The sequence below is a fragment of the Pleurodeles waltl genome, chromosome 9 (assembly GCF_031143425.1).
Source record: "Pleurodeles waltl isolate 20211129_DDA chromosome 9, aPleWal1.hap1.20221129, whole genome shotgun sequence".
NCBI lineage: Eukaryota > Metazoa > Chordata > Amphibia > Caudata > Salamandridae > Pleurodeles > Pleurodeles waltl.
Window position 1 is genome coordinate 41112555 of NC_090448.1, and position 18986 is coordinate 41131540.

General features: G+C 42.4%; 1 protein-coding gene across 1 annotated transcript in view; it reads right to left on the minus strand.

Annotated features, from left to right (window-relative positions):
* Positions 1–797: 797 nt before the first annotated feature.
* Positions 798–18986, minus strand: part of RAB7A (RAB7A, member RAS oncogene family) — a 124227-nt gene continuing 106038 nt past the window's right edge. The window contains exons 5-6 of the mRNA XM_069206236.1: positions 11611–11739; positions 798–2213 (exon numbers count right to left, since the gene is read on the minus strand). Coding sequence (XP_069062337.1) covers positions 2118–2213; positions 11611–11739 — 225 coding nt within the window. The 3' untranslated portion in view covers positions 798–2117. The remainder of the gene's footprint in view (positions 2214–11610; positions 11740–18986) is intronic.

Here is an 18986-nt window from a genome sequence, read left to right on the forward strand (position 1 = left end):
TGGGACGAAAGCTACAATAAAACAGGCCTGAAGCTGAACACATACCCACAGTGTAACCTGAACAGAAAAAAAAAAGTCCAGTCCCCCCCACCCCCTGCCCCAAGGATCAGATAAACAATAAAAGCATAAAGATACAATACTTCATCCCTGTTTCATGGGAGGAAATGAAAGAGAAAAAGGAGGGACACAGAGGAAGGAATGACCACTAGCAAGTAAGGGTTTTTAAAGGACAAACAAACAAATGAAAAGCAGTGGGTGGGCTGTAAGCCCACAAAGTAGTATAGACTAAAGACTTTGAAGCTCGACCTGAAAAGTACATAAAAACCATGCACTCTTAAGCATGAACACCATAATTGTGTTCTGTCTTCCTTATTTTAGACATTTGACCCCATAAGATTAAAGTTAAAATCTTGTCAACATAGAGGCGAAAGCCCAGCACTTCCATCAGTTCCTGTGCAGGTACTGCTCTGACACTGGCCAGAGGCTCCATGCAATTCCGCTGCACTTCAGCACTCCAGCCAAGCAAGGAAGCCCAATGACCACAGTAGCTCTAGTTTACAGGGGGGCTGAAAAAGCAACCCATGTGGGATCCATCCACCAGTGCAGATCTTCATGTACTGAATTGAAGATCTGTACCTCAACCAAGAGGCTATCTCGATGCTCCTGTGAAGGGCTTTGCTGAAGTAATTTGGTCACTGGAACGTAGGCTGTGACAAGTCTCTACCTACAATTTTTCTTTGCTTATTTTTCAAGTTTGTTGATATTCATTTTGCTATCATCGGGATAAAACAACAGACTCTTCTTTCTTAAGTTTATTGGTGTCATTTTCATCTTTACAGAAGAATTCAACCTACTGTACTAGATTGTAGACCTCTGGAAAAAAAATGTAGAAGTGCTCTAAGAAGTAAGCTACAAATGCAACAGACTAGTAGGTGGGGGAACTAAACTGCTAAGGGTTCCATACCAAAAACAGATTCAAGTCCATTATGTATGTTTAGGTGGGGAGACAGGAAGTATTTTCTAATGTGTTGCCAGCGAGAGGAGGGGAATTCTACACCCAAGACAGAAGGTAACCACCCCTTTCTCACTGTCCCCTCCAACTGTCTGCAGTTAATAATAATAAAAAAAAAACATACCCCACATTACAATTGTCTATGCTTTTCTGTGTGACCACAGAAGAAATGGCTTGCGGATTAATGCACAGGGGAGTATAGAACAGGATAATTTAATTAAGTCCAATGTGCACATCTATATGGTAATTGCTAGTTATTGTTTTGAAATTCATAGAGGTAATCCAGACATCTCACAAATAATGGAAAAAGCTGTTCTGGTCTGATAAGTGTTCAATAAAAAGTTGTCCTTAATTCTTGTGTCTACTGTACAGAATACTGCCTCTATCTGGACTTCAAATTCTGCGGTACAAGCACAATGCAAGTCAGAATAATAGTTCTTTGTACATTTCTAACACCTGTGTTTCAGTACTTAAACAAGTAAATCAATTCTTACACTAATTTATACATTTAATTGGTTGCATATATTAACATGTACTATAAGATTTTTCCTAAATAAGCATTACATAATAAATGGATACTGTAAAAAGAAATGATTAGTTAAAAGTAACAAGCATTAACAGAGATACATACAAAACTCAGCCTGTGTGTGGACAGAGCATTGAGTTATCAATGAATTATGGGATATTATCCTTTCCAGTTGCAGCCTTCACTGGGACACAAGACGGACAATTAAAAAATGTATATGCAACTTGTTAATTATTATACACAGAATAATTGTAAAAAGAAACCAGGGCTCTCCTTCTCTCCCATCAGCCACCTGAAATCAGTTTAAATTTCAACAAGTTTTCTTTTAAATTATTTTTAATTTAAACTAACACGTCTGCTACCATAAAGTCTTTTGATGAAGATGGGTGTATAAGATATGTGGAACGGTGCAGGGGAATGGTCTTATTCTTTTTATGGCATAAGTTTGTGTATGCATGTGATTATCGTTTTGTTTTGGCAGCCGGAGACTGAAAGATTTTTCTTGTACAGGAGAGGAGCTTGTGTTTGAAGGCCTAAGTGTGATATCAGTTGGAGAAGCACTGTGCTTGTGCCACATCCTCAGCAGCTGCAGGGCTCGGCGGAGGCTTTTGCTCGATCATTTTTGTCTAGCTTGATGGGTTCCGGGAATTCATTGTAAAGCTCCACCTCAGTTTCCTAAAAGAAAAACCATGCAACAATTAATGGAAAAAAAGAAGAAAGGCATTTTTAAAAGAACATTCATACAAAGAAAAAAAACCTTTAGGTACATTTGTTGAATTAAGTATTTCAACTTGGTTTTCTTCATCAGCCTCTTCAACATTTAACATAGCCCTATTGAAAGGCAGTAATGTAATAGTCTACCCAACCCCTCCCATACATACACAGAGCCCAGCCTATCAAGAAGAGCCTAAGCCATTCACTTAGTGACCATATTCAGATCTTAACAGATACAATGAGTGTGCAGAGAAGCCTCCGAAGCGTAAAACGTTTGAGAACTGTAGTCTTAGGTAACTTTTCTAACCAGCATTGTCTTTTATAGACTTGAATGACTAAATTAAATCCGCAAGTAGTAAAATGTTGGGGACAGTGTCCTGGGCCAAACCGAACAATAAAGCATTCTGTAGTTTCTACAGACTAATGGCGAGGCATACAGAGCCATCACTGCGGCATTCTGCAAGTAATACATTGAAGCAGTGAGGCTTAGAAGAGCAGGGAACCTTAAGAAGGAAGGAACAGTAATTTGCATTCCAAGTTTTGCATCATAGATATTCTTCATGGGGGTTATAAATGATAAAATATTGTTGTCTGCTTACCAGGCTCCTGGAACATTTTAGTTTCACGTAAGTGAAAGCTACTAAATGTACACTTAGAAATATAAAATGCCGAAAGCCACAACACAGCCTATCTGAGGAAAAACTTTTGGAAATGTTTTAAGGGTGTGTACTTCAATTAAATATGAAATACTACACACATTAACACTGTAGCATAACCCCTAACTTTGCTGCCTAGTGAAAAACACGACCAGAAGAAGATGAAGGGAAATGTATCAAGATGGGTAGCACTGTAAACTAGACTATAAATGTACACAGATGCTTTAAGGAGCCAACAGCTTAATGCCTTGTGCTGGCAGTTGCTTACGTTTTTTCCCCTAAAAAGATTATTACAAAAAGGTACATACAACTAAGGGTTGTACCCGGTCATGGAGACCCTGGGACGGTCATTCACGATTTCAAGATACCTATGATGCAGAGCATAAAAAATAAAAAATTTCTTCTGTATCACAGGATCTTCGATCATAGTCAAATGTTAAAATGGAGTAGCAGACTTGTTACCAATTAATAATCAGCATCTAGGAACAAATTGTAAAATAACATTCTGAGCTACCTGCATCTGGTAAATTAGTTAAAAAACATTCTTGAAAGCAGCTTGACTAACTATGGTGTCTGCTCTAGCTTTTTGTCTGAACATAAACAGTTTGTTCAGGTGTATGTTTCTCATCCCAGCTGCAGTAGCTGCAAAAATCAATACAGGAGACAATCCACTAAATGTGGGTAGCTCTCTCCCATAAGCTCATACTTAAAATCTGAGCAGCTTATTATGTTTGATAATGCCTACATAAAAAAGAAGAAAATGTACTCACTGGTAATAATGCTTTTCAACTTGAAGCTCTTCTAGATTCACAAGTTGGCACAGCCCTCAATCTAGTCGGAGTCAGAAAGCCTTACTTACTTTTGTTAAAACCCAACTTCTTTTTTTGGGGGGATGGGGGGGGGGGGGGGGAGGACCCCACCCCCAAATAAATGGGGCAAAGTGTTTCTGCCCACTGGGGTGAAGGGGGGAGGCCAGAAAGCCTTCTTGATGCCAGGGAGTTAACAAAAACAAAAATAGAGGGGTGGTGACTGCCAACCAGTATGAGCAGGATTATGCACCCCTCCCCAAATGAAGGGTGTAACAGTCTTTCAGTCTCTCGCCCCCCCACCCCCACCTGCATACTAAAGGATCTTATCCCAACGGCAAGCAAGAGGACATATGATTATTTGGGGGGTTTATTTTACATTTGGGCCAAGAGAGCTTGGCGACCTCCCAATATCGTCCCACTTGGAATGGCGAGCGGCTGTACTTTTTGGACGCTGCCACCTAGAAAAATCCACCAGACCTCGACATCTGAAAACTAAACATCTGGGTAATTCCAGAGTGGTGTGCTTCACATGCACCCCACACCATTTTCCTACCCACCATGCCCTGCAAACCTCTAACTTTGCTTGAAATCACATATTTCCCTACATTTTTGTGATGGAACCTTCAGGAATCCGCAAAATTCCTACCACTCGGCATTGTTGCATCTATACCGATGAAAATTCTGCCACACTTGTCAGCCTAAAAACGTTTTTTTCCCCTCTCAAACTGCCCCTTTGGACCCGCTTTGGGACATGTTTTTGGCCCTTCCCTGTCACAGGCACTTGGCCCACCTACACAAGTGAGGTATCATTTTTATCGGGAGACCACGGGGAACGTTGGGTGGTAAGAAATTTGTGCCGGTGCAGTGATCCCACACACAAATGTGAAGAAATTTTGATTTTTTGTAATGCTACATTTGAGGCTTGCAGAGGATTCTGGGTACAAAAACACTAGGGGGAAATCCACACCTCCCTGGACTCCCTCGAGTGTCTAGTTTTCAGAAATGTCTAGCTTTGGTAGGTTTTCCTAGATGGCGGCTGAGCCCAGGACCAAAACCACAGGTGCCTTCCTTGCAAAAACAGGTGGATGTTTCCATGCTGTGTTTTGGACCCTTCACTGTCGCGGGCACTAAGCCTACCCACACAAGTGGGTAACCATTTTTAATCCGGAGATATGGGGAATGCTGGGTGGAAGAAAGTTTGTGGCTCCCCTCAGATTACAGAAAGTTGCAGCACCGAAAAGTGAGGAAAAAGTGTTTTTAGCCACTTTGAGGTTTGCAAAGGATTCTGGGTGACAGAACCAGTGAGAGCCCCACAAGTCACCCCAACCTGGATTCCCCTAGGTGTCTAGTTTTAAAAATGCACAGGTTTGCTAGGTTTCCCTAGGTGCAGACTGAGCTAGAGGCCAAAATCCAATGCTAGGTACTTTGCAAAAAATAGGTCAGTTTTCATTAGAAAAATGTGATGTGTCCACGCTGAGTTTTGGGGCATTTCCTGTCACAGGCACTATGCCTACCAACACAAGTGAGGTACCATTGTTATCAGGAGATTTGGGGGAATGCTGGGTGGAAGGAAGTTTGTTGCTCCTCTCAGATTCCAGAACTTTGCAGCACCGAAATGTGAGTGAAAAGTGTTTTTTGCCACATTGCGATTTGCAAAGAATTCTGGGTGCCAGGACCTGCTGAGAGCCCCACAAGTCACCTCATTCTTAATTCCCCCAGGTGTCTAGTTTTCAACAATGTATATGTTTGGTAGGTTTCCCTTGGTGTCGCCTGAGCTAGAGGCCAAAATCCACAGCTAGGCAATTTCCAAAAACATGTCAGATTTCAATGTAAAAATGTGATAGGTCCATGTTGCGTTCTGGGACGTTTCCTGTTGCGGGAACCAGGCCTACCCACACAAGTGAGGTACCATTTTTATGGGGAGGCTTGGGGGGGGGGATGGGGACGGACGACGGACACACAGAATAGAACAACAAGTGTTAATGCCCACTGTCTTTCTCTACATTTTGTCCTTCCAAATGTAAGATTGTGTAAGAAAAGTCTATTTGAGAAACACCCTGTCATTCACATGCTAGTATGGGGACCCCCGAATTCAGAGATGTGCAAATAACCACTGCTTCTCAACACCTTATTGTGTGTCCATTTTGGAAATACAAAGGTTCCCTTGATACCTATTTTTCACTTTTTATATTTTACACAATTAATTGCTGTATAGCTGGTATACAATGAAAAGCCATTACAAGTTGCAGCTCATTTATTGCCTCTGGGTACCTACGGTTCTTGATGAACCTACAAGCCCTATATATCACCGCAAACAGCAGACATAACGGTATATTGCTTTAAAAAATCTGCCATAGTTGGAAAAAGTTACAGAAGAAAACGTGGAGAAATGGCTGTTTTTTCAACTCAATTTCAATATTTTCTTTTTATTTCAGCCGTTACTTTCTGTAGGAAAACCTTGAAGGACCTACATAAATGACACCTTGCTGAATTCAGGATTGTATCTACTTTTCAGGAATGTAGATCTTACAGGGATCTACCATTGGTTTTACACGCATTTCTGTCACTAACTGGAAGGAGGCTGAAAGCACAAAAAAAAGTAAAAAAATGGTATGTCCCAGTAAAATGCCAAAAGTGTGTTGAAAAATGTGGTATTCTGATTGAAGTCTGCCTGTTCCTGAAAGCCGGGAAGATGGTGATTTTAGCACACAAAACCCTTTGGTGATGCCATTTGCATGGGGGGGGGGAAAAAAATAAATAAAAAACCAAAAAAAAAGAAATAACACATGCTTTCTTCTGCAGCACCTTCTTCCCCCCACTCATTCCACCCCGCAAAAAAAACAAATTTTAGCTGTATTTTGGCTAATTTCTTGGTCTCCTCCAGGGGAACCCACAAGCCCTGGGTGCCTTTAGAATGTTGGAAAAAGGATGCAAATTTGGCGTGGATAGCTTATGTGGACATAAAGTTATGATGACCTAAGCGCGAACTACCCAAATAGCCAAAAAGAAGGCTCGGCACAGGAGGTGTGGAAAAGGCCTGGCAGCAAAGAGGTTAAGGGAAGGGGTAAATACCATCCACCCAGACTGAGACATCAGCTGAAATACTATTGCAGAGACAAGACTGCTAATAAGAGGGTAAAGCCCCCTAAGAGGCTGCATTATTTTCTGCCATTCTCTTAGGGGCTGACTATATGGTTACAAGACCATGTTTCTTCCAAATGCTATTTTTTACTGTGGTGTCCTCTAGGGGCTATTCTGAGCATTACAGTCAAGATACTACAATAACTTGCCCCATAATGCTTTGCGGGGCATTCCTTTTACAAAACATAGCCCCATAACTCACCGTATGGTGGTCCTAGGACAATGGGACCACCGTCAAAACGTTCAACACAATACACTCACTGTTTATGTCATCTATGGGTCCCAGCACTAGGATGGGGAGGGGCAAAATAACCCCTCCCACCATTTAGTGTCTTTTTAAGTTCTCTAATGGCTGAAACTTTTGTTGTACAGTTGGGAGTAGTTTGTATTTTGAGGGCCTTGTTTGTAATATTATTCTAGTAGGCCTGAAAATGTTTAATGCACTACGCCCTCTAGGAGCTAAATATATGGTTACACTGCATTACGTTCTGCCATTCTGTTTTCATGTGGTTATGCTCTTAGGAGCTGACTATGGTTATGATTAATAGTCGCTGCACTCGAAAACCTGCCCCATAATGCTTTGCAGGGCACGCTTTTGACCAAACATTTCTGACCATAACTCAACGTGTGGTAGTCCTAGGACAATGGGACCACCATCGAAACGATCAGCATGATGTGCTGTCTGTCTGTCGGCTCTAGGTCCTGACACTAGGATGGGGACCTCAACATCATAGTATAAATAAATCAATATAATAAATAATGGCAATGTTTTCATTTTTTGCTGCAGACAGAAGAAGGTAAATGGAAGTGCTTTAGTTCCATGCTGGGCCACTGGGATTGGAGTTATGTGGCAGAGAGGACCAAATTATGCAGCAGGGTTTACCAACTTAGGTGGCAAGGAAAGTCCAGTTATGCATTTACAACACCAATAGCTCTAACTCAAGCAAATGCAGGACCTATTGCATTGCAAATGCTTGTTTTTCCTGCCATCGAGCCCTGAGGTGCCTGTTGTGCTGCAGACAGAATACGACCAGGTGCAAAACAGCAATACATTTGGTGCATAAGGGAAACAGCCACATTGAGTTTTAGGGACGTCGACCCACTATCAGTTTGATTACTTTTTGGTGGGCAGACTTTCATATGCAAGAAGAAAGTCTGACACTGTTCTCTGCATATCTGAGAGCAACAGTCAACAGCAGACATGAGTTTGAATGCCATCTGCCCCAGTAGAGCTTTAAATTCTAAATCAGGTCTTAATAATGAACAGGCCATAATTCATAACTTCATCCCTAAAAAGAGGATTCTGAGGGATTAGTTGTTTTTATGACTTTTTTAAATGTAATGGTTTAAAGAGAAAGGCAACCTATACCACACAAGTTAAGTAAGCTATGTGTCTGCAGCAGCAGGTTTTCAGCTTAATTCTGTTATAGATTGTCAGGTTGTTCATTTCGCCCATCTCTCAGGTGACTAGTTTTAGAAAGAGCAACCAAATGTCACAAAATTAAACTCCCCACCCCACTCATCACGCACTAGTGTCTGAAACCAAAGCCTTTGTGTAAACTACAAAGAGCTCTACTGTGCGAACACGCCTGTAGATTATTAGTGATGGCAAATGACTAGCATAATAACAATGTTGGAACAGAATTCGTTCACTTGTAGATCGCCTGACCACAGAATACAACATCTGCCTCATTCTTCCTAAACCTCTCAGACACCTTCAAAGTTAGCCCACCTCGCCTTCATTCACATTAGGAAATCGGGACTGGGATTCCCTAGGAAGCTACTTAACTACGTTTTTACCAAAAAAAGAACTCCCCCAACCACCACCACCACCTAGCTGACCAAACCCATGTTGTCCACAAGGGCTCTTCCAGGTTCCAGAACCTTCCTATCACCTACAATTTCACCAGAGTTCTCATTCTGTCCCCAAGCACCATGTACTTCTACTTAAGATATGTTGGGGGCTTTCCTCACTAGTATAAAAACTCATCAACATGCCAACAATAACAACTTTACTTAGACGTCTTGGTTTCAGACATTTAATGACACTACATGCACCTCATCCAGACCTTCACCTCCAGGACCCACATGAAACTCAACCCCTACTAAGACAGCATTCTTGTTATTCGTCAAGAACAATACATCACAATGCAGTAACACTACACTTCAGAACCTTCCTACCTCCCAAGTCACTTGCTGATTGTATATTTGCCCTTGACCATGTAAAAGCGCTCACTGCCTTATATCTAAGTTTCTATTAAACAAATACCACACACCTACATCAAATAAGAAAGAACATAACCAAAATTGTAGACTCAACAATATGGGCAATATGAAGATGTTTGATGAGAGAAAACTTCAAAGTTTGTATGTGTTAGAAATGGGGTCTCTAGTTGGCACCCTGTCCAAGTAGGGAGCCTCACTAGTCAGGGTTAGGGGGCCACACATCTATGATAACCCATGCTCACCGACTTGGTAGCTTGGCACAAACAGTCAGGCTGATCTCAGAGGTGATGTGTAAAGTATCTGTGCATACAGACACAGACACACGAAAAACAAACACAAAAACACTACAAAAGAACTCATCAGTTTAGAAAATAACCAATATTTATCTGAATAAAATAAGTCCAAAACGACAAAAATCCCACATACACAAGCAAAGATATCACCTTTAAAGAGTTGCAGAGAGTCTTAATTCAGAGGAATCAATGGTGACTGTCCCTTTAACACAGGGTACCTGGGATGCGTCAAAAACAAACCCGATGCATGTCGCAGAGGAGATGAGGCACCAGAAAAAGCAATGCGTCAGTTCCTTACTGCGCAGGGGAGGTGATGCGTCTGTTCTATCTCCTCTTCACAGGAGAGAGGGTTTGTCAGTTTCTGGTCACGCAGCCTTGGTTCCTTGCTGCGGGGGTCGATGCGATAATGATGACCAGGGACAATGCGAAGGGAAAATCCAGACACACTGTGATGATAGAGCTGTGGTGGTACAGGCGCTGCGCCGGTCCCACAGGCACTGTCGATTTCTCAGCTGCAAGGCAGGAACTGCATCGATTTTCGGCTGAGGTGATCCGATGTGTGGATTTTCTTCCTCAGGACACCAGTTTTCACTTCTAAGGGCCCAGGGACTGGATTTTGCACCACTTGGCAAGTCTGGACTCTCAGCAGAGGGGTCCAGGCACTGGCAGGTGAAGTCTTAGATGTCCCCGAGACTTAACAGGATGCAAGCTCAGTTCAAGCCCTTAGAGCACCTCGAAAAGAAGGATGTAGAAAACAATGTCCAGTCCTTTCACTCCCAGGACAGAATCAGCAAGCAGAAGGCCCGCACAACAAAGCAACAGGCATAGTGGCAGTTCCTCGTACAGTATCCAGCTCTTCTTCCAGGCAGAATGTGCTCAGTCCGGAAGTGTTCTGAAGTTGGGGTCTCAGCGGCCCAATATTTATACTTATTTCTGCCTTTGAAGTAGGCAAACTTCAGGAAAGTCTTTGCAGTGCACAAGACCTTGCCTTCCCAGCCCTTGCCCCAGACACACCTCAGGGGGTTGGAGATTGCTTTGTGTAAGAACAGGCACAGCACTATTCAGGTGGAAGAGTCAGCTCATTCCACCACTCTAGCCCAGGAAGACCCATCAGGATATGCAGGGCACACCTCAGCTCCCTTTGTGTAACTGTCTAGAGTGATTTCACAAACAGCCCAACTGTCAAACTGACCGAGACGTGTATTCCACAGACATGCGAAGGCAGAGAATGGTTAAACAAGAAAATGCCCACTTTTTAAAAGTGGCATTTTCAAATGTGCAATTTAAAAAAACAACTTCACCAAAAGATGTATTTTTAAATTTTGAGTTCAGAGACCTCAAATTCACTATCTCTATCTGCTCCCAATTGAATATTACACTTAACAGATAATTCAAGGCAATCCCAATGTTAACCTATGGGATCGGTAGGCCTTGCAATAGTGGAAAACAAATTTAGCAGTATTTCACAATCAGGATAAGTAAAACACACCAGTACCTGTCCTACCTTTTAAATACATTGCACTTTGCCCATGAGGCTGCCTTGGGCCTACCTTGGGGGGTGACTTGCATGTAGTGAAAGGGAAGGTTTGGGGCTAGCAAGTGGCTGCACTTGTCAGGTTGAATTGGCAGTGAAAGCTGCCCACACAGACACTGCAGTGGCAGGTCCGAGACACGTTTACAGGGCTACTCGTGTGGGTGGCACAATCAGTGCTGCAGGTCCACTAGTAGCATTTGATTTAAAGGCCCTGGGCACACACTGTGCACTGTACTGAATACTTACTAGTAAATCAAATAAACCAATCATGGATAAAGCAATTACCAATACAATTTAGACAGAGCACTTGCACTTTAGCACTGGTCAGCAGTGGTAAAGTGCCCAGAGTCCTAAAGCCCCCTAAAATCAGCACATGGTTAAAAAACAGGAGGTCAAAGGCAAAAAGGCAGGGGAAACCCTGCAGAAAGGGCCATTCCCAACAGTCTGCAAGAAGCTGAATCTCATTCAAAGTTTAAATTGGATTTGTTTTTGGTCAGAAATGAGGCAGCCGATCCAAAGCCCACAGAGGTGCAACTCAGGCTGAGTGCACTGTGTGCATAATACAGCAGAGAAAAGTTAGATTTTTGTAAAATAAAAACTTAACCACATGTTCTACAATACATTAACCTTTACAAGCAAGAAAATATTCGTTACTCCCTTGCCACAGGCGAACTGCCCCAAATAAATTGAATATCTTACCTGTTTAAGTGCATTTCGTGCAATGGTCTGAAAAGCCTGTTCAACATTAATTGCTTCCTTGGCACTGGTTTCAAAATAGGGGATGTTATTTTTGCTATAGCACCAGGCCTGTGCCCGTTTTGTAGTAACCTGGAGAAGGAAAACATTTGGTTAACCATTTGGGACATAAAGAACTTTGCAATACAACCAATTAAATCAGAGTATTTTTTATTTAGGCTCATAATACATCTTAAGGCCACTACATTGGGATTTACATTTTAAAATAAAGTACAAAAATAAAGCGCCACAACATTTGACATCTGTCTATAAATGCACCCCACCAAAGAGACGACCCAGGCATTTGTAAATCAATATTTGAAAATACCCAATAATCTGATGATCAGCCAATAGAAGTAATCAGAAAGTGTTGGAATTCCAAGTAAAATAATGCAAAAAGATCAGAAGATGAACAACCATACCCAAAACGTACACGTTAGCAGCATTCTTGATCTCTTTAAAAGCGTAATCTAAACTCAAAAGAAGGAAAACCTCCAGTTCATTTGACCAGCTAGCTTTGGCTGGAAAAAACACATTGCCTGTCGGAAAGTGGCCTTTGTCCGCATCAAGCAAAAGAAGGATTTACTAGCTGCCATTTTCTTCAAGACAAGCACCTTGACATTAAACAGTAAAACACCTGCCACACTGTAAAAATGGTCAAACATGACCTGGACTACAATATAGTTACCTTTATGGCGAGTCCATTCCTTTTAGCGGCCAGGCTATTTCCTAATTATCAACTGACGAATCCTGCCCCCCCACTGGTGAAACCAAGAATTGTTCTACAGCGGTTCAAAATTGCTTTGCACACTGGTAATGCATTTCACACAAGATACCTCTCAAATGACCCTGCTTCTCTACCTTCCTTCTGTGACTCAGGCAGTTCCCTTAAAAATAAAAAAGGAGGCCATAAGTGTGTTATTTTGGACCAATGAGACCAGAAGCATGCGATTAATACTGGGAAGGAGTAACATGCACTCTCACTGCAACCAAGTAACATTGCCATGATGGTAACTTTGCCCATAGGTTGAAACTGAGGAAAAGGGAAGGATGTAAGAGTAAGATAAAAATTAAGAGTGAGAAAGGGAGAATAAATCAGCACTGGGTAGCTTAGGCCTGGGGAAAAATTAAAATAAATAAATAAAAAAAGAAAAATCTGAATTTCTTGGCTAAAATTGGCACTGCTGTAGAGGAAGTTTCAGGAGCCCAGAACGCCATCTTAATTTTGAAAGAAGGCTCCAGCAACTGATACAGACTGGTCTATGTACAGTAGGGATGGGTGAAACAAGAAGTTATATATCTGGCTAAGAGGGCCATTAGAACTGCTCAGCTGAGGTACTATACGCAATTGTCATAAATAGGTGATCTGACAAACTTTGATCACTGGCTGAGTTCTGATATAAGTTCAAGGTGTGCGTCACACCTAAACTGGCCAGGATCTGTTGAATTGGGGTGGGGTGGGGGGTGGGGGGTGGTGGGGGTGGTGGGGGTGGTGGGGGGGGGGGGGGGGGGGGGCGGGGGTTACATTGGGTCCTGGGAAGAAAGTCTGAAGAACAATGTTGTGCAGAAAGAATTTCAATAGATTTAGAATGAAGGGCAATTCTAGACCATCATCACGGTCTGTTAACTGTCACAAAGGACACCAAGGAGCAAAGAGCTTGAAGCCCACTTATGTGCCTGGCTGAAGTTATGTCCACAATAGATATATTTTTTTTTTTAAAAGGGTGGGGGGAGACCATGGAGTAATCAAGGTCCAGCACATACACTCCCTCTTCTATAGGAAGATGTAAAACAAAACAATGAGTTGTTCCAAAGCCGAACCAGGCAAGACTAATCTATAATCTAACCAATCGCTGGCCGTATAGAATATTTCAATTACAGGAGCAACAGCCCTCACCCACCCCAAGGGGTGGCATGCTTCATCACTGGGCTAGCGCTGCAATGCCCAACATGCCATTAGAAAGGGGCTCTTTGCCGGAGATCTTTTCTCTGGTTTCACCATATGGAAACAGGAATTCAGCTGGACCCACAGGAATATATGTAGATTGGTTAGTACACACTGTAGTAAAATGAACCAGGGATACCTACAAGCACTTTGAGAAGGGTTCCTGTTAAGCGTTAAAAACGTGTAAAGGGGAGGGGCGTGGGGGTGCAAAGGTAATAGTGCATTCCTGTATTTCCCTTAGAGGTCGACCCGTTTCTTGCCTAAACGGTCTTAAACCAATAGCAATTCTTCAGTACCAAATAATTACGTGATCTAAGGGCCCTGTCCTATGTTAGTGTAGTGAAACCAATAATTACATCACCATCACTCTTGTGAAATAAGGTACATATTAATATCCAACAAGTGTAGTTGTTCCCATTGAATCCGGCCTACAAATCACACAGAAGTTCATAATTATGACAGCACTTCACCATCAAACATACCACTAGTATGTGAAAATGCTCAGCTCACATAGCTCGAGTTTTTAGACAAACAGAGACCGTACAATATAAACAATAAGGCACTCGGTGCAAGGATCATGATGTGGATCCATAAAACTAAACACATGTACGGGCTTTTAGCACACATAGGATTACTAAAAAGCTCACTCAAAGCCTGCTCAAGTCGGGCTCTTTAGGACACATGAGAGCTTCTTTCGGCCTTCTCTAGCAGTTTGTCAGGTTCTGAGGCCAGTCTCTGCACCTACTCGGTCACCATGGTCCCAGAGGGACTGGCCCACAGAAAGACTCCCTCGTAGCTTGAGTCACCCCAGACGGGGATGATTTTACATGTCCATTGGATGTACTTTTGTGTAGGCAGGTGGATACTTTGTTTTATATTGGAGAACGTATCCCAGTCTCTCAGCTTCTACAAGGTCTTCACTCCTTTCTGGGCAGTTAGTCCCTCCTCTAGGGTCTTCGTCCTTTGTGTTTAAAGACTTGACAGGGATACCAGCTCTCCCCACTTTCGTATGTTATGGTTAGTGAACCACTGGTGATAATAAGGCTGCAGAAATTATAAGGGGGTATCTCAGTCTCTCTTAGCTTCTACAAGGTCTCTACTCCTTACTGGGCGGTTAGTCCCTCCTCTAGGGTCTACGTCCTTTGTGTTTAAAGACGTGACAGGGATACCAGCTCTCCCCACTTTTGTATGTTATGGTTAGTGAACCACTGGTGATAATCATAAGGTTGCAGAAATTATAAGGGGATTCACGTTTCGAGGAGTGCACTATAAAATCTCACTGTTTCCCAACAATGTGCTATTGTCCCCTTTGGGGGCAGGACACAAAGAGTAAACTGGTGACATTTCTGAGGAATCAGACAGGATTCCAAATACAACTTTGACAGTAAGAGTGCGCCTGACTGAGCATAGCAGAAGATGAAATTAGAAAGCAAGGGCGGGAGATTTCTTTCACTATTCCAAAAATAAAAAAAGTTAGATATACTTAGGGGTAGAGCTCCCCTCCTCTCGTTCAAGAATGTACTCGGCAAACATCCCTTGCATACGAAAGGAAGTAAAGGAGGATTTGAGGAAGTGGCAAAAACCCTACACTTTACAATTGTCAAGATAAATGTAATTATTCGGTTACAAGAAGTCTTCCAAGCACAACCAGTAAAGGTGGGGGAGAAACTCAGGGACACACAGGCTGCCATTTTAACATTTTTGTGGAAGGGGAAGAACCCTAGAGTGTATTCTCAGCTACTGAATACTACAAGAGGAGAGGACTGGAATTCCTAGGTGTTCTACTATAGGTCGCCTCAGGTATGAATACTCAGAGGGCAAAAAGAGAAACATACAAACACTGGGTTCAGATGGACATGGCGGTAGTGGGGAGGCCGCTATGGAACTCCATTTGGTTACCCAGGAAATCAAAACTACATAAATATTGCAACCACATAACATACCACAGTGGACATTTAGAACACTTACAGGACAAGGAGGAGGTAGCATCATTTCCTTACCCTCCTACATCTGTCTACGACAATCCATACTTTACTCCAGACAGCAAGCACAGCTTTCTCAGATGGAAAAAGGGAGACTGCACAATGGTACCGAACATGTTCAAAGAGGATCATGTTAGGACATTTGTGAATTGCAAAAGCAGTTACAGAAGATAATGATTCCACTATAAGAGAACCCAGCACTAGTACCTCAGAATGGGATGAAGGAGGAAGCAACCAGACCATTTACACTGGGAGAAGAACTCTTTAGAGCCTACAAAGGAACTAAGGGTTGGGTGACAGCACCATATAAGTTCCCCCTGAAGGAGACAACCTGGTGATAGAGGTGGGAATGGGGCCTGCTGAAGGAGATTGATTGATTCTAATGGAAAAACTCGTGGGGGGACATTTATAAGAAAATGTAGGTCAGTACAGCACAATGATTCAAAGACAAATGCTAGAGGGAGTGGGGAGGAAGGGACACCCACCCAAATATGGTAAGCATGCCCCCAGATAAACGTCTGTTGAAAGGAAACCCCTAGCCTCAATCACAGAAATAATGGGCTAGCCAAAGGCAGGTGTTTCAGCAATTACAGTACTGGGCCTACAACCTTAGACCTGGTTACTGGAAATTAATTTACTAATTACTACAAATAGCAAGGCTCACTTTGGCCATATTCTGGAAAAACAAACCAGCCCCATGTTACTGCAGATGGCAACAGAGCGAATGGCCTCATCTTGTAGAGGGTAGGGACCCCAAAAGTACAATTTGGCAAACTATATTAAGTTATATGGAGAAAGAACCAAGATGACCGGTTCCTCTAGAAAAAAGCTTTGAAGCTGTTTGACTTGATGAAAAGGCAGGACAGGAGACGTACAAATAAAAAGGCGTGGAGATGGAGGGGACGCTGTAAAATGAGAAAGGACTTACAAACGGTCACAACGGGCAGGTTAAAGTTGAGATGAGCTGAGAACAAGAAATAAGCTATTACATATCGGCATTCAGGAGAGGGATTGTAATGGATACTGCCAAGTAAGATGGCGTCCTATAATTGAAGGTGATACTGAATTTGTACAATGTTAAAAAATGGCAATAAAACTGAATAAGTGCATTTTTTCATTAAACCCAAATCTGACCTTTAATGAATTCATTCTATTCTAATTTGCCCATTCATAAATGGTTCCACTCATTACATTCACATTGCATTTCCCTCCTTTAGTCCTGCATGTGAAGTCCCTTGGCGTCATCACTGACCAAAATCGAAATGAGGCTAACCAGATCGGCCAACTAACAACTTCTCAGGATATTAAAGACCGCAATCCCTCACTGAAGCTTCGGAAATACAGTTGTCAGTCAGTCAATAGCTTGAAAGGAAGAAATGCAGAGCCAACTCCTAGCCAGTTCCTCCATTTCACCTACAGCTTTACTCTGCATTGCAACTACACTTGATAAAAAATACCTCATTCCAATATTCAGAATTATACAAGAAAAGTCTGGGTCCACATCAAGGGGTGCCGAAAGAAAGAATTGGTGTTACTGTGTAAGGGTGGCACATGTATGCAGCTCTGTGTCATCACTTCCAATGACACTATCTATTGGCAGGCAGAAGCTCAAGAACCAGCTGGCACCTGGTGGAATTTAAAAAGTAAGGAACCTGCTGTTAGAAGTATCAATCAGAAGTAGCGTTTTTGGAGAGGCAAATCTTATGAACTCTGGGAATTCTAGTGCAGTACGGATGCAGACAGAGGTTACTGCATATTCTGGGAAAAGTAACTGCAGAGTTTTATTTTTAAGTGTTTGTTTCTAGTGTGGCAATAACTGTTTCTAATGCAGTGTTGCCCACCTGAGGTAGACCGCTTCTCTTCCACTCTATGCATGTGTGCAGTTTCTTTTGGACTTGTATTGACTGTATCCTGTGAAGATCGGGCAGGCCTGTAGGGAGCCCGGGGAATTCCATGACAGGTAGTATGATATGGTTGAACTTCAGACTCTGATGCGATTTAATCACGTGTAGGATGTGTTTCAGGGGGAACAGTGTTGTGTCAGGAAGGCAAAGATTAGGGATAAAACGAATAGGGTTTGGACTTCGGTCCAAAGTCTGCAGTAAGGAATTCTGGTTCCACAGTCAGTAATCATAGCTCATACAATACTCTTATAGTTTCCGTGCAACGTGTGCTTTGAAGGAGATGTCTGTGTCGAGGATGATAACACAAGTGGTCTTGCCTTGGGCATTAGCTAGAGGAAGAAACCGATTAGGTTTGTTTTGCAAAGCCGGATTTCATATGAAGTTGTTTCTTGCTAATAAACCAGAGACATTCAGGGTTAGTTAGGGTAGGTAGATGCTGACATCACGTTCTGACAAGTTTAAGTTTTTGAATCTAATGCTCAGTGGAGATTTTTTAGCAAATTGCGATTTTGTAGTAAGGTTAGAAGCTGCTTTGCAGTCACATGAAGACTGTTTCCTTATGAATTTTTCTGACTAAAAGGAACGTGGTTGATGTCCCATTAATTGGTTAGATAGACTGGGTTTCGGGTGGGCTTCTTCAGCAAGGGAAGGACCTCTCCTGTTCCGAGTACAACTGGGAAGAATCCTTAATTGAGGTGAAGGCTGACTATGCTTAAAAGGGATGCAAGGGCATTTCTATGGAGAAATTTTACAACTGAGTATGGCAGAATGTCTTGCAAGATGGCGGCCTTGAAAATGTCAGTAAGAACTGGGTGCAAAATGAGACTGAAGGCTGTCTTTTTTCGGCTGAGGTTCGGAGGCAGGGTGGATGTCTTTTTGGTGGTGTCAATACAAGTTCAGATCTTCTCAGTGAAGAAGCGACTGATTGAGTCACATTTGTCAATTAGATGTGGAACTTTCGGGTCTGGTAGTGGCTCGAAGAAAGTTCTATTTGAACACTAAAATTATTTCCTTAGGAAAGTTAAATAGCTTTTTGGGAGAACCTATCCTAACTCAAGTAATTTGCTCTACCACATGAACACTTTAATTCCGTGTAAAGCATGGTTAATTTACTTCAACTATCAGGAGTGCAGCACACTGCAAGATCAAAGGACTAACCAATCTGTTTCTCAATGGCAAGCTGTGCACTTAAACCTGTGCCTGTTAAACTGAGCACAAAACCTTATTGCATGACAAAATCCTTCAAATGCTGAAAATATCAATGCTAAAAGGGAGAGAAAGGATGCTACTGAATGTGGGGTGTGGAGGGAGATCGGCTACAACCTGTTTGAAGTAAGGCATCTTCCACACATTCCTTTCATGTAAGGCACCACAAGAGGGCCCAGAGACCTGACCACGGGAAAGAGTTCCGCCTGTATTTAGCATTTGACAGGCCCTTCAACAATGAAAACATTTCAAAGACGTGTATGGCATCACCCATCAGTGCCTGCACTCAAAGTTGGAGAAACA